Source organism: Tetrao urogallus (genome assembly GCF_951394365.1).
Source record: "Tetrao urogallus genome assembly, chromosome: 29".
In the NCBI taxonomy this organism is placed as follows: Eukaryota; Metazoa; Chordata; class Aves; order Galliformes; family Phasianidae; genus Tetrao; species Tetrao urogallus.
The window spans coordinates 604,474-619,237 of record NC_136842.1 but is presented as its reverse complement, the minus strand read 5'-3'; the positions used below and the strand labels follow the sequence as shown (position 1 = coordinate 619,237).

The 14,764-nt window shown below is 55.6% G+C and overlaps 1 protein-coding gene across 1 annotated transcript; it reads right to left on the bottom strand.

Annotated features, from left to right (window-relative positions):
- Window positions 1-1,163: 1,163 nt before the first annotated feature.
- On the bottom strand, window positions 1,164-4,751 carry LOC306956413 (uncharacterized protein; the record flags this gene model as incomplete). Its single annotated transcript, XM_079547691.1, is given in 10 exon segments — window positions 1,164-1,217; window positions 1,221-1,912; window positions 2,078-2,196; window positions 2,348-2,461; window positions 2,680-2,865; window positions 2,867-3,040; window positions 3,240-3,364; window positions 3,621-3,719; window positions 3,811-3,902; window positions 4,541-4,751. Coding segments are annotated over 10 exon segments (1,866 nt in total).
- Window positions 4,752-14,764: the final 10,013 nt, after the last annotated feature.

Sequence of the window (14,764 nt, the reverse complement as noted above, 5' to 3'; positions counted from 1 at the left end):
CCCACCGAGCCGCCGGCCCCGGCCCGGAAGGACGCGGACGCGGCCTCTCCGCCCCCCCCGGCTGAGGTCGCGCTGCCGGGGGCAGCCCCTGTGCCGGGCCCCGCTCGGCGCCCCGCCGCGCTACGGCGAGCCGCGAGGGCCGCGCGAGCGGGCGGGCGCGTTGCTGGGAGACGGGCGGAGGCGCCGAGCGGACCGCGCTCCGCACCCGCGCCGTGAGTCCGCGCGGGGCGTCCCCGGGTGCGCGGCGGCCAGCGAGAGCCGGAGGGGGAGGGAACGCGCCCAGACGGCCCGGCCGGCGGGGGATGGCGCGGGGACAGCGGCCGGAGAGCGCTGGGTGCGCGGCGGAGTGCGGCCGACGGGCCCGGAGCGGGCGTGGGAAGGAGGGTTTGCAAAGCTGGAATGAGACGAGGCCGCTAACGCGCCGTGTCGCGAGAGCGAAGGGGGCTGCGACCGCGCTCGGGGCTGCAAGACGGCTGTGGCACGGCAGCAAAACGTCACGCGCTGCGCTGGGTGTGTTAGGAGAACACACTGGGTGCAGGGAGAGAGCGGCGGGCTGCTTCTCTGGGCAGTTGGAGCGAGTAAGTAAAGGGTGGCCGTCCCGCTTAGGAGCAGTGGCAGCACTGGTACTGCTCGCACAGGAGGCGTGACGCCGGACTTTGGGGCAGAGGAGAGTGGCTCACGCGCTCGATGGGCTGCGTCACCCCCTGCCTGGCAGCATCCCCAGAGCAGCAGCAGCAGCAGCCCTCAGAGCTGTGGCACTGTGGCGCTGGCCGAATGCGGGAGGAAAGGCCGGGTCCTGGCCCACGCCGCAGCCGGCAGCAGCCCCAGGGCTGCCTGCATGTCCCAAACACAGCGGCGTGCCCAAGACGACGGAAACGCCCCCAGGACGGGGCCGCAGCTGCCAGCCTGGCCTGCGTTGCGTGTTGGAAACGTTGCGCCCCGCCGGAGTCGGGGCCAGAACCCAGCTCAGCCTGAGCCGGGCCGCAGGGAGGAGGGAGTGGGTTGGGTGCTGGGGGGAAGGGCCAGCCTGTACAGCTGCCCACCCCGGGAAAGGCAGAGAAGAACAAAACTGACAGTGGCGTGATGGAACTCTCAGTTTTATTGTGATGGACTGTGATGACTTTGGATACAATTGGAGCTTGCACATGGCTGCTCCCGCGACATCATTGGGGCTGGCTGTTGATGTTCAGGGCCCGACGTGGTACCCGGGAGCGGCTTCACCACTGGGCTGGCCCTCGCCGCCTGGAGCGGCTCCTGCGGCATCTTCGGGGCTGGCTGCGGGTCTCTGCAGCCCGATGTTCAAGAGGGGAGCGGCTTCGAGTCCGGGCCCGCCCTGGCTGTCTGGACCGGCTTCCATCAGCTGCTGTGGAAGCCCTTGAGGGCCGCGGTGCTCCCCGTCTTGTGCGTCTGTTGGTGCCGCTCTCAGCACTTCGGGTCGGTGCCTGCCTGCTCCCACGTGTTTGGCGTCTTCGGGGCTGGCTTGGAGAATCTGGGGCCCGGCGCTGCAACGGAGAGCGGCTTCTTGTCTGAGCTCGCCGCCGCTGTCTGCTCCGGAGGTTGTAGCCAACTGCAGGGGAGTTCCTTGAGGACTCTGATGTCCCCTGGCTGGCAGAGTTTAGGGTGCTGCTCTCGGCAACTGGGGCAGCAGTGTGGCTACTCCCACGGTGTCCTTGGGGCTCATTAAAGCCATTTTCATCCCGGTGTAGATGTGGGCGGATTCTCCTCCGGTCTGTCCTGCGCTGCCTGGACAGGCCGCCGCTCTCAGGCACGTGGGAACAGTCAGCTGGCCCCGATGGTGGCTGGCTGGTGGTGCTGGAGCTGCTCCTCTCTGGTGTCGCAGAGCCTTGGGATGGCTCCATTTCCTGCTGGCTGACGGTGCTGTATTCAGCAAGATCTGAGTTGCTGCTGGAGGCTGTAAGGGGAGGCAGGAAGGTGAGCAGGACGGAATTACAGCCACGGGGTGGAACTGGCTCCCATTTGTCCAGGGCTAGAGGGAGTTGAGCAAGGCCGCTCTGAGCAGCCGCTGCCAGGCCTCGCCTGGCCCCAGCCCAGCAGCACGCGGCCGTTTGCCTCTTACCGGTGCCCTCTCCAGCACAGGCGTTGCACTCCCAGCTGGCTGTGCTCTGACTCAAGTTGGAACAGCGCCGATGAGTGCCTTGCGCAGCACAGGAGCTGCAGAGGAGCAGCTGCCAGGGCCTGGGGAAACCAAGGGGTTGCGGCCATGAGGACAAAGTGATCTGAGCCAGGGAGTGCCCGGCACGGCTCTGGTGCTCAGTCCGTGCTGCCCCAGGCTGTGGCCAGGCCGCGATCCCACGCAGAGCCCCAGAGGGCTGCTGAGGCAACTCACCCCTCTCCCTCTGCCCGCTCCCTGCCGCGTGGGTAACGGCAGTCGCTGGCATCGCATCTCCTGTGCCTCTCCAGTAGAGATGTGTAGGTGTTGTCGTCCTCCCATGTTGGTCTTCTGCCAGAGAAGGGAGGGAATGTGATGAGCACCCGCTGCCCCAGGGCTAAAACTAATCCAAGGAATCCCTCCCCCTCCACCCTGTCTCCAGTTTGAGATTCCCAATGGTGCTGAGGGCCATGTTGGTGGCTGCAAAGGGCCAGGCCTGCTGGGACAGTCCCTGGGCAGGCACAGCTCATGTGCCCTCACATCTCAAGAGCTGTCTGAAAGACACCAACCTGAATGGGATTCGGATCCCCATAAAGAGCATGTCTTTAATAAACTTGACCCGGTCTCTGCAGAGGGGGCACTGGAAGCAAAAAATCCCTGCGCGCAGAGCCTGTTCCTGCAGCAGAAACACAAGCAGTGTGAGTGTGAGCCAGGCCTGGTGCTGCTGAGCAGCTGCGGTGCTTGCAGGGTGAGGGGAGGGCTCCTACCTGGATGCAGGCCCGGTGGAACCAGGCGTGTCGGCAGGCTGGGCACACCATGGTGCTGTATGACCTGCTGTCACCCACGGGCTCCATGCAGACGATGCAGGTCGTGTCCTGCGCAGGTGCTGCCTCCACTGCCTGGTGTGGGCGGTGCTCCCAGCAGAAGGCCCTGGGGGAAGATGGGAGGGATGGGCAAGGAGAGAAGGGCTGTGAGAAGGGGCAGAGGAACAGGAAAGAGCCCCAGGCCTTGGCTGTGGCTCTGTCAGGCTGCTGGGAGGTGTCACAGCGCGTTCCTGTGTTCCTGGCTTCTTTGGCTGGTGCTGACAGCAGGGGGTGGAGGTTCGCAGGTGATAGCTGGCAGCCCTTACCTGAACTCTCCAGTGTGCTTGGTGATGCATTCACCCTCCGAGGCGCAGGGGAGGTGGAAGCTGCGGTCACAGCCCGGATCTGCGCAGGTGATGCTGGCCCCCAGATTGCCACAAACGAAGCAGAGCTGGAAAGAGCAGAGCAGCCCCCATCAGCAGCAGCCCCAGGGCCTATGCAGCGGAGCCCGCACCTGTGGGCAGGGCACAGGATGGGGGCAGGGCTGGGTGGCACTCTGCAGAGCTGCCTGGTGAACTGGGCTGGTCTGCAAGAGCAGGAATTTCTCTTGGAGCTGCTTGGAAGGGCTGGGATTGCTTTCTTTGGGCCAGGCTAAGCTCGCCATGCCTGTCCTGTCACAAAGCTCCCTGTTGTGGTCCGGTGCTCACCGTCTGCTCTGCCTGCTTCATGGTGCGTACCAGATCTTCTGTGCGAAAACTTGTCTTTATATTGCCTTCCACATGTTGATAAAGACCATTGGCAAATAGCTGTACAAGAGGAAAGAGCATGATCTTGTTAGGGCAGGAAGCAGGGAATCCCTGCTCGGAGGAAGGTGTCAGGAGCCACGTGGGAACTCACCGCACAGAAAGTATGGAAATAGAATCCACCGATCTGCACTTTGTGCCCAAGGATGCTCGAATGCTCATCCACTCGGCCACACAGCACGCATGCTGGAGAAGGGAGAGTAACAGCAGTGAGCGCCTTGCGGGGCCAGGTGTCCCCGGGGGCTGCCCCAGGGGCTGCTCCGTGCCGGCCGTGCCAGCTGAGGGGCAGGGCCAGAGGCTGAGGAGAGGAAGGGGCATTGCAGGCCCAGCGGCGCCAGCAGGCAGCCACAGCTCAGCCGCGGCCGCTCGGCCAAGGAGCAGAGCGGCACGGCCTGCCCCCGCCTGCCCTCTCCACCGCAGGCAGACCCCCAGCTCCCCTCTGCCCGGCAATGGGGAGCTGCGAGCTGCGTGCAGGGATTCTTTACTCTCACCTGGCTCCCTAGAGCTGGCGGCCTCCTGTGTCCCTGCGCACACTGTGCGCGGTGACAGCAAGCACTTGCAGAGTCTCTGTCCCATCTGAGCTGGGCTTCGTCCTCTGCGTGCCAACCTATGGGAGAAGCGGGACGAGGCTGAGTTCTCAGCTCAGGCCCCTGAGCGCTGGGGAAGCCTCCTCGTTCGGCAGCCTCAGGCAGCCCCTTCCTCCCTGCTCACCTCACCAGGTTGCACTGAGCTCGGCCTGAGCCCCGCAGCCTCAGCTCTGTTCCGCACCCCGCGTGTCACAATGGCCGTTCCGTGCCACCCTCTGTGACGCCATCACACCTCACAGGGGCTGAGGGCACCCAGGCAGGAGGGCGGCGGCTCTTGCAGCCAGCGCAGGGCGAGGGGCCCGGTGCCGGACGCAGCCCCGGACGCAGGGCCCGGCGTGTTGGTGCTGCTGAAGGCACTGGGCGACACGTCCACCCTCCCGGCCCCACCTGAGTGCTGCCGGGCCTGTGGCTCCATCAGTATCCCAGTCAAGTGTTTGCGTGTTTCCATGACTTTTTGGCTGTTTGCTGCTCATTACCTCTCGTTACAATAAATGACTCGATCCACAGGATCACAGAATCCCTATGGTTGGCAAAGAGCTCTGAGATGACCAAGTCCCACCCCCCACCTGCCCACGTCCCTCAGTGCCACATCCCCACGGTTCCGGGACGCCTCCGCGGACGCTGACTCCCCCAGCTCCCCGGGCAGCTGTGCCAGTGCCCGACCGCTCTTTCAGCAAAGATGTTCTTCCTAAGGTCCAACGGGGATCCCCTGGTGCAACTGGAGGCCGTTCCCCCCCGTCCCATCGCTGTTACCTGGGAGAAGAGGCTGACCCCCCCCTCTCTACAGCCTCCTTCCAGAGAGTCGTACGGAGTGGTGAGGCCTCCCCTGAGCCTCCTCTCCACTGAGCAACCCCAGTTCACTCCGCCGCTCCTCATGGCACCTTTGCTCCAGACCCCTTCCTGCCCCGTTGCCCAGACACACCGCAGGGCCTCCATGTCTCTCTTGTAGTTGGAAGCCCAGAACTGAACACACTACTGTGGGCATGTCATCACCGGTGCTGAGAGTACGTTATGCTAGCTTGAGAGCTTGAAATTGGGTATGAAGAGGAAGAACGCAGGAGCTGTGGGTGTCAGCAATGTCTCGGCTGCAGTGCATCTGCAGCAACGCACACAGCAAGTGCTAGAAGCAGGAGGAGCTGGAAGCCATTGTGCAGCAGGCAAACTATGACTTATGCCATCACTCCCACGCGTGTTTTGCTACAAGGGAGGGCTATAAGCTCTTTGGAGGGGATAGGCAAGGAAGGAGGGGTTGTGGCATGGCTCTCAAAGTTAGAGAGTGTTTCAGTGTTGTTGAGCTTGGGGCTGGGAATGATCAGGTTGAGTCCCTGTGTGTAAGGATCGGGGACGGGGGGGGAACACTGTTGCCATCCTGGTGGGGGTCTCCTGCAGATCGCCTAACCAGAATGGAGAAACAGGTGAGGTGTTCGACGAGCAGCTGGCAGAAATCGTGCAATCGCCAGCCCTTGTTCTCATGGGGGACTTCAACTTCCCTGATACGTGCTGGAGATACGGTACAGTGCCGAAGCAGCAGTCTAGGAGGTTTCTAGAGAAGAAGATGTGTGCCTCCTGACACAGCTGGTAAGAGAGCCCCCAGGAAGGTGCCCCGCTAGAGCTGCTGTTCACAGACAGCGGAGGACTGGTGTGAGATGTGGAGGTCGGGAGCTGTCTAGGGCGGAGTGACCACCAGATGGTAGAGTTTTCTTTTCTTGGTGAAGTCAGGAGGGGGGGGGGGGCAGCAAAAGTGCTGCCCTGGGCTTCTGGAGAGCAGGCTTTGAATTACTCAGGATACTGGTAGGGAGGGTCCCTTGGGATTCAGCCCTGAAGAGCGAGGCGGTCCAGGGAGGCTGGTCGCTCCTCAAGAAGGAAGCCTTATGCAGCATCTGATGCACGCACTCAGATGTGAATGGTCCAAGTCGTTTATTACAAGTTCTCACATCACTTACATACCTTGGCAAACCTACAGGTTTTCTTCTTCTAGCTTTCCCACCCACCCCTCCACATTGACAGAACATTCTACAAAGCACTCTTCAACCGTTCATGCAGGCACTTATCCAGTCAGAGCCGTGAGACGTTCTTTCTTCTTCTAGAGGTGTCCTTGGTTCTCACGCTGTTTATCTTGCTCCACAGCTGCTGCTCTGAACAGGTTTTCTTGTATTCCACAGTCTTAGGGGCACAAGAGCAGGCTGTCCCTCCATGCTGTAAAATGAGCGACAGAGAAGGACAGGGAACTTTTGCTGAGGCTCCAGGAGAGAAGAAGAGTTTACTTCCTGTAGAAGAAGGGGCTGGCAACTCAGGGCGAGCACATAGAAGTGGTCAGGACCATGCAGGGAGAAAATCAGAAACACGAAAACCCAACATGAACTCAACCTGGCCACTGTAGGAAAAGAGAACGAAAAAAACCTTCTTACAAATATGTTAACAGTAAGAGGAGGGCTAAGGAGAATCTTCAGGGGAACATGACCACTGTGGATAAGGAAAAGGTTGAGGTTCTTTACATCTGTCTTTAAAAGTCAGACCAATTATCCTCAGGTACTCCACCCCCTGACTTGGAAGTCTGGGATGGAGAGCAGAATAAGGCCCCCACAATTCAGGTTGGAAACACATAGAGACCAACTTCTTCATCTGGACTGTCACAAGTCCATGGGGCCAGATGGGATCCACCCGAGGGTGCTGAGGGAGCTGCAAGTGGTGATTGCCAAGCTGTTTTCCACCACCAATCAGCCTTTCTGCTCAACTGGAGAGGTCCCAGGTGATTGGAATCTTGCCTGTGTTACTCCCATCCAGAAGAAGGGTTGTGCGAAGGACCTGGGCAACTACGGGCCGGTCAGTATTACCTCGGTGCCAGGGACAGTTAGGTAGCAGATCATCCTGAGTGAGATCATCGAATCACAGAATCACGGAATGTCTCGGGTTGGAAGGGACCTCAAGGATCACCAAGTTCTAGATCCCTTGATGCAGGCAGTTGCCAACCAACCGCTAGACCAAGGACTAGATCTGGCTGCCCAGGGCCCCATACAACCTGGCCTTGACTACCTCCAGAGAAGGGGCTTCCACGGCTCCTCTGGGCAGCCTGTTCCAGCGCCTCACCACCTTGTCAGTGAAAAACTTCCCTCTAACACCGTACCTAAATCTTCCGTCCTTTAGGTCAAAACCATTCCCCCTTGTCTGTCACTATTTACCACGACAGGTCGGCCATGAGCCAGCAGTGTGCCCTCGTGGCCAAGAGGGCCACTGGCATTCTGGGCTGCATTGCACAGAGCGTGGCCAGCAGGTCGAGGGAGGCGATCCTCCCCCTCTGCTCTGCCCTGCTGAGGCCTCATCTGGAGCTCTGCGTCCAGTTCTGGGCTCCCCAGCACAAAGCAGACAGGGATCTCTTGGAAAGAGTCCAGCGGAGGGCCACAAAGATGGCGAGGGGCCTGGAGCATCTCTGCTATGGAGAAAGGCTGAGTGAACTGGGTCTGTTCAGCCTTGGGAAAAGAAGGCTGAGAGGGGAGCTGATCCAGGTCTATCAGTATCTGAGGTGTGGGGGGCAGAATGGCGAGGACAGACTCTTTTCAGTGGTGAGTGGACACAGGACAAGGGGAAACGGCCGGAAACTGCAGCATAGGAAGTTCTGCACCAATGTGCAAAGGAACTTCTGTACAGTGAGGTGACGGAGCGCTGGAACAGGCTGCCCAGGGAGGTGGTGGAGTCTCCTCTGGAGATGTTCAAGTCTCGCCTGGATGCCGACCTGTGCGACCTGCTGTAGGGAACCTGCTTTGGCAGGGGGTTGGACTCGATGAGCTCTGGAGCTCCCTTCCAACCCCTACAATTCTGTGATTTACCCGTTCATGAAGCTGATTTCCTGGGACAGCTGGGGCATCCGGCCTAGCCTGTGGGTTTGTGGAAGGCAGGTCCTGCTCAATCAACCTGATCTCTTTCTATGATCAGGTGATCTGCCTGGTAGCTGAGGCAAAGGCTGTTGACGTAGTCTACCTACACTTCAGCAAAGCCTTTGGCACTGTCTCCTGCTGTGTTCTCCCAGAGAAACTGGCACCCCGTGGCTTGGATGGGTAAAGCAGTGGCTGAAGGGCTGGGTGCAGAGCGGTGGTGAATGGAGTTAAATCCGGCTGGCGACCTGTCACGAGTTGTTCCTGTGAGAGTTAGATGGTGTTTTTGCCACTGTCATGGTTGTATGATTTTTGTTATCAGTATTCCACACCGTAACTGCACGTGAAGCTTTGGTGACTCCTAACAACATCCCCTCCTCTTGCTTAGCCAAGCTCTTCAGTGAGCCGCTGGGCCAGCATAACACTTTCCCACCCTTGCAGCTCCACTCAGAGCTATGAAAGCAATCAGCACGCTCAGTCAACTGTAGTATTAAGCATCCCAACATGTGCCTTCTGCTTCAAAATCCCAGCAAACTTTACAGCGATTTAGGAGCTTGAGCACTTTTCTAACAACTGCTCTCACCTGAACCTAGGAGACTCAAAAGCTCACTTACATGGCTTCTCAACGCAAGGCAGAAAAGCAGAGGCTGGAGCTACTAACGAACTTAAAGGGGAGGAGAAAGAAAGAGGGATCAGCAACCTGCTGAGCAACGAGGAAACATGTAGATTACATGCAGCCATTCACAGAACAGAGAACTGGGCAAAGAGGCTTACAGGCAGAAAGCAGTAGTGCCTCCCTTAAGGTCTATCGGACAGCTGACGATGTCTCCTGCAGCCCACGACTGCATTCAAAGGAGAAAAAAAATTGTTAGACACATTCCCAGCCTGTTCCCACATCAGAATAAGGGTTGTAAGCCCTTTGCTTACAGGTTAAGGCTTTGCTGAAGTGTAGGTAGACTACGTCAGCAGCCTTTGCCTCAGCTACCAGGCAGATCACCTGATCATAGAAAGAGATCAGGTTGATTGAGCAGGACCTGCCTTTCACGAACCCACAGGCTAGGCCGGATGCCCCAGCTGTCCCAGGAAATCAGCTTCATGAACGGGTAAATAGTGACAGACAAGGGGGAATGGTTTTGACCTAAAGGGCAGAAGATTTAGGTAGGGCGTTAGAGGGAAGTTTTCACTGTAAGCTCGTGGTCGGGGGATGAAGGAGTGACAGCTCCTTCTGACAGCAGCTCACATTGCATTTTCAGACACTTCTGGAAGCCTCTGGATGGGATTTTCTTTTTTCCCTTGAGCACTAGGAACATGCACAGACCAGAACACTGCTTATCCCAACACTGCATCATCCTCTGACGCACTACAAAGAACCAGCGCCGTAGAAAATAACCTGGCACAGAAAGGGTATTTGCAACATCCCCAGGACTCCCCTCCCAACTCTTCGCTTGGGCACCACACAATTCTTCACCCTCCTGACTTCCTGGGAAGACAGAGCTCTGCAACTGCAACATATGCCAGATTTCCTGTGCTCGCCAGCTGTGTAACTCTCCATGCGTTCTTCCTGGGATCTTAACCACAGCATCACCCACTTACCTTCTTACCTTTGTACACGCACGTTGTGGCCCTGACAGAGCCAAAGTTACTGTGGCCAATCGCCTGGACCACTAAACAGAAGATATTACAAAGTTAGGCAATAAGGCCTGAAACCCAAAAGTGTAGTGAAGAATATCAGCTAACAGACCAGCAGGAAACTGACAGAGACAAAGGAGAATGGAAAAAGTACAGCAGCTCGTCCTCAGCTTGTCCTCACTGTTAAACAACATAACAAGAAAGGAAGGAAGAGGCAGCCACTGGAAGGAGGGACAGGAAACTTGATTGCCATCCCCTCCTCTTGCTTAGCCAAGCTCTTCTGTGAGCCACTGGGCCAGCATAACACTTCCCCACCCTTGCAGCTCCACTCAGAGCCTGCTAAGACTTGGGGGTACTGCTAGACCTTTTCCCTCCTGGGTGACATCATTTCCTCCAGGACTCCTCAGCTTTTGGAGTAGATTCCATTTAACATACTACAAAGCCAGTGAAAGGGACCTGCCGTGACAAACAAACCGAGAGCTTTTAGTCTCACAAGCCCATTTCCCGCAGCAGCCAGCATCACTCTCACCCCAAGTAAGTCATCATCAACCAGCAGGAGCCCCTCAAAGCCACTCGTGTGGTCCAGCGCCACAGTAGAGGCACCGAGCCGGCCCTCTGGTAACTGATCTGAAACAGAGAGTTGCAGATAACTTGTAAGAAAAAGATGTGCAGGATTTAAAGGTAGCTCTGAAGTGTCGCCAGATAGACTACAATGGCACCTGAATTCTGCTGCAGTGCAGGAACCCTCAAACAGTGTTACACACGTCAGACCTTGAGAACTCCAGAAAAGGAGACACCCATGAGATTTAAAAGGAAGCTTGCACAGCAACACCCGAGGCCTAAGTTATGCAGCAGTCACATCATAAGTGAAGCCTTCATGTCATTTGAAAATTTTACCTCTGCAAAGTTCAAAGGTCAGACCCTGAGCCAAACGTTTGGCCAACATATCACATAACTGAAAGCAAGCTCTGACTGCGGTCTGCAAGAAAAATGCTTTGTAAGAGAAGAGCCAGGATGCATCCCGCCACAGCCTGCCTCATTCAGGGAAACGGATGCTAGAGAGGCACCAGGCTGAGGCCCTAACCAAACATCCAGAGCGGAGACCCATCCACAGGCCTCTGCGATTCCCAGTGAGGACAGCACTCCTCACAGCTGGTCATGGCAAAGGCTCTGCATGTCGTTGTCATTGAAATATATCCAACTACTGCTCCAAAGCTGCTTTTTCAGGCATTGCCACCTGGAAACTCGCCTCCTCCATCATCAAGCAGACCTGCTTGAGGGCTGTCTGACGGACTGCTAGCAGGCAGGATAAACAGGGACAATAAATTAGAGCAGAAGATGGCAGAAAACTGCTTACTCAGGAAACTGTGTTGCATGACATGACTTGTCCCCCCCAGTCAGACAGCACAAACACAGACTGCAGGCATCTTGTGCCTCCTACCTTGGCTGTCTTTGGAGCCATTCTCCTCTGCTAGCAACCGGTCGAGGTGCTCCTGCAGGCTCTGGAACGTCAGGAGCTTTCTAGGGAATAAACACACACAGGAGCACTTCAGAAAGCTCTGCCTTCAAGTTCTAAAGCGTTTCAGTCCGGACACGTGTCAGCATGGGGTTGTGTTGACACATGAACCAGGAAGTTCAGTCGATCTGAGCTTCTTGTCATGGATCTGAGGAATTTGCTGACCGGCATCCCGGTGCGATGGATGAAACAAGAACCAAATACAGCGCGAACAAATGAAGCAGTTAACAGGATCCTTCAGTCTTCAGCCTGCTGAGGAGTATTTTGCCAGCCTGTACTGGCAATAAGTAAAGGCTGGGACATTGCTGAGGCTGGCATCATACAGACACAGCACTGGACAGGATTTAGTTCTTTTCCCAAGTACTTCATAATACAAAACCAGAAAGAAGACCACAGCAGCAGCTGTAGCAGCTCAGACAGAGGTCAAGCTCGCCCAGCATCACCTCCATGAGAACAGCCAAAAACGTTTTGTCTTCACACCTCCTGTAATAAAGCAAAATGCCTCGCCAACACCCTCCAGGCTGCCACTGCAGAGACCTTCCACACAGACCCCCTCAGTTCTCTCGTCTCGAGGTTGGCTCACTTATTCCTGGTACGGGAGACCTTCCAGACTCGTGGAAGGTCTGTTGCTCTTACTCTTCCTCTAAATCTCGGCGGCTCCAAGATAGCCTTTTGGAGCTGGTGCCACCACAGCAAGCTAATCAAGATGAGGCTTGACCGCAAATTCGTTCTGTGGCATAATGATTTTCCTTTTCCAGAATCCCAGGCCCCACTACTTTATGCGTGAAGTTGGGGCTGTTCCCCTTTCACTGCATCATTTTGTAACACAGCAAACTTTGTCATTTCATCCTCTTTTCCTTTTAAAACTTCCCAAGGATTAACAGGACAGCGCTGCTTGTGTGGTGTTTGCGGGACCACCGTGATTTCCCTTTGTTACTGTGAGAGTTGCTGGCTTTTTTCCTATCCTGCTTGCCATTTCCACTCATCTGTGGAACAACCATTCCACTTCTCTGGGACTAGGGGTTTCTCCAAGAAGTGGTGGAGACATTCTGAAAGCCCAGTACATAGCCCACTTTGCCTCCCCACCCACAAGAACCTCAGCTCATCAAGCACGCATAGGACCAAGAGCTTTTTTAGCACCACAGGCTCACGTCTGAGCTGGCACTACTAAGTACAGCCCAGGGAACATGACTCTGCAGTACACCGCTCTGCAGCAGTGCCCACCCAGCAGCAGCCACGCGCCAGCCTCTCTGCAACACCTGGACCTGCTCTGCACCCAGCTGACTTGCCTCTGCCAAAACATTTAAATACAAAGCACCTTCCCCTCATCCAAAGCTACAAGTTGCTGGACTACAGGGTGAAGGAGAAATGAAAGCAAAGAGATGGAAACAGGCATTGTACAGTGTATGGGAACTACTGAGTCATGGCGGATATAAGAAATAATACTTTAGAAACTGAAAATCAGCTTTTGAAAGACCGCATTGAAAAACTGGAGCACGAACTTGGCGTTTTAACAGGGAAGAAGCCAATTCTACAATCCTACATCTTCCCGTAGGCCAAACTCGTAACATTTCAATAAATGATGACCTGTCTCCTGAATCAACAGACTTCGTTGATCAGGAAAACAAGAAATCCAAATCAGACCTTGAATGTCCAATTCTGACCGATCCACTGGAAGTCCGTCCTGTTGTAACCCAGAAAACAACAACAGTGCAGGACAGACCGGCAGGGGTGCCGCCTGATCAGTGCCCCCTGTCCAGACTCATTGACACGTAACGGCCCGGCCATACACAGCAACAGAATTGATGGACTTAGTACAGCGATTTCGGCAGAAGCCTAGAGAAAGTGTGCCGGCTTGGTTATTGAGACTGTGGGATTCTGGGGCAGAAAGTGTCTTGGTGAATGGCCCAGAAATAGCCAAGTTGGCCACCATGACTGTCCATCCTGCTCTCAGACAAAGGTTATATGTGGGTCATCCATATCGTGATGAAAACCATTCTATACTAGAATGGTTAATGGCGGCCTGCCGTGTGGTATGGCCGAATAAATCGGATATAACTCTACATACAGGCATGTGGTCCTCCATGGAGGACCTCCAGAATTACATCCGCGAACTGGGTGTAAGAGAGGCTATCTATGAAGACACATTTGATGGCCCTGATATGGTTAAATTTTCAGTAGGGATGAGAGATTTAATTTTACAGCAAGCTCCCTCCCATCTGTACGGCACCCTAGTCTCCACATTAAATCCCCTTGTAGCCTCAGAAGCCGTAGCCCAGCAGGCTGCCCAGTGAGTGGCCAACCTGGGAGAAACAGAACGCCTGCGGACTAGGCGCAATGTTCGGTTTTTGGAGGAAGCAGAGGTCCTGCCGGTAAGTAAAACCAAAATGCCGGCTACTCGAGCTCCTCCATCGGGACCCTTAAGGGTATCCAGAAAACAAATGTTTAATGATTTAATTCGGGCTGGGGCCCAATTTGCTAAGATCGACCGCCAGCCCAACTGTGTCCTTCTCCAGCTCTGGAGACAACTAAAGGACAATCAACAATTCCAGAGCTACCCTAAGAAATCAAGGGTAAGAGTTATAGAGAGGGTACCAACAACAACATGGAACCTAGAAGATTTTATTGTTCCAAATAGGAAAAAGAAGCCACCTCAGGTGTCTCGGGCCACAATGCCTGAGCCGTCAGAAGCAAAAGAATTGGCCCTAGCACAATTCATGGCGTGACAAGGGATGTTAATCCCCGTAGGGCCTCCAGACGGGACCGGAGGCCCTATGTAGAATGAACGATTTATTGGTCCCGAAAAAATATTCAGAGAGTGATGGCATTGGTGGACACGGGAGCAGAAACATCAATTATCTATGGAGATCCGAGGCAATTTGATGGGGACAGAGCGATGATTGGTGGTTTTGGGGGACAGATTATTCCTGTCACACAAACATGGTTAAAACTGGGGGTTGGGCATCTCCCACCCCGGGAGTACAAGGTGCCTATTGCCCCAGTCCAGGAATACATCCTGGGCATAGATATTCTATGGGGTCTGGCCCTCCAAACAACTGTGGGAGAGTTCAGACTTCGACAAAGATGTATCATATCCGGGCGGTGTGGGCAATATTAAGAGGCCATGGGAAACATGGGCCTGTTTGCCTGCCGAAACCATACCGGATTACTAATGTCAGACAGTATAGACTCCCGGGTGGGCAGGATGAAACATCGAGAACGGTGCAGGAATTAGAAAAAGTGAGCATTATAAGACCTGCACACAGCCCATATAACTCCCCCATATGGCCAGTGCAAAAGTCGGATGGCACATGGAGGATGACAGTAGTTTACAGAGAATTAAATAAGGTCACGCCGCCTATTCATGCGGCCGTACCCAATATTGCCTCCCTAATGGACACATTGAGTAGGGAGATAAAAACCTATCATTGTGTCCTAGATCTAGCA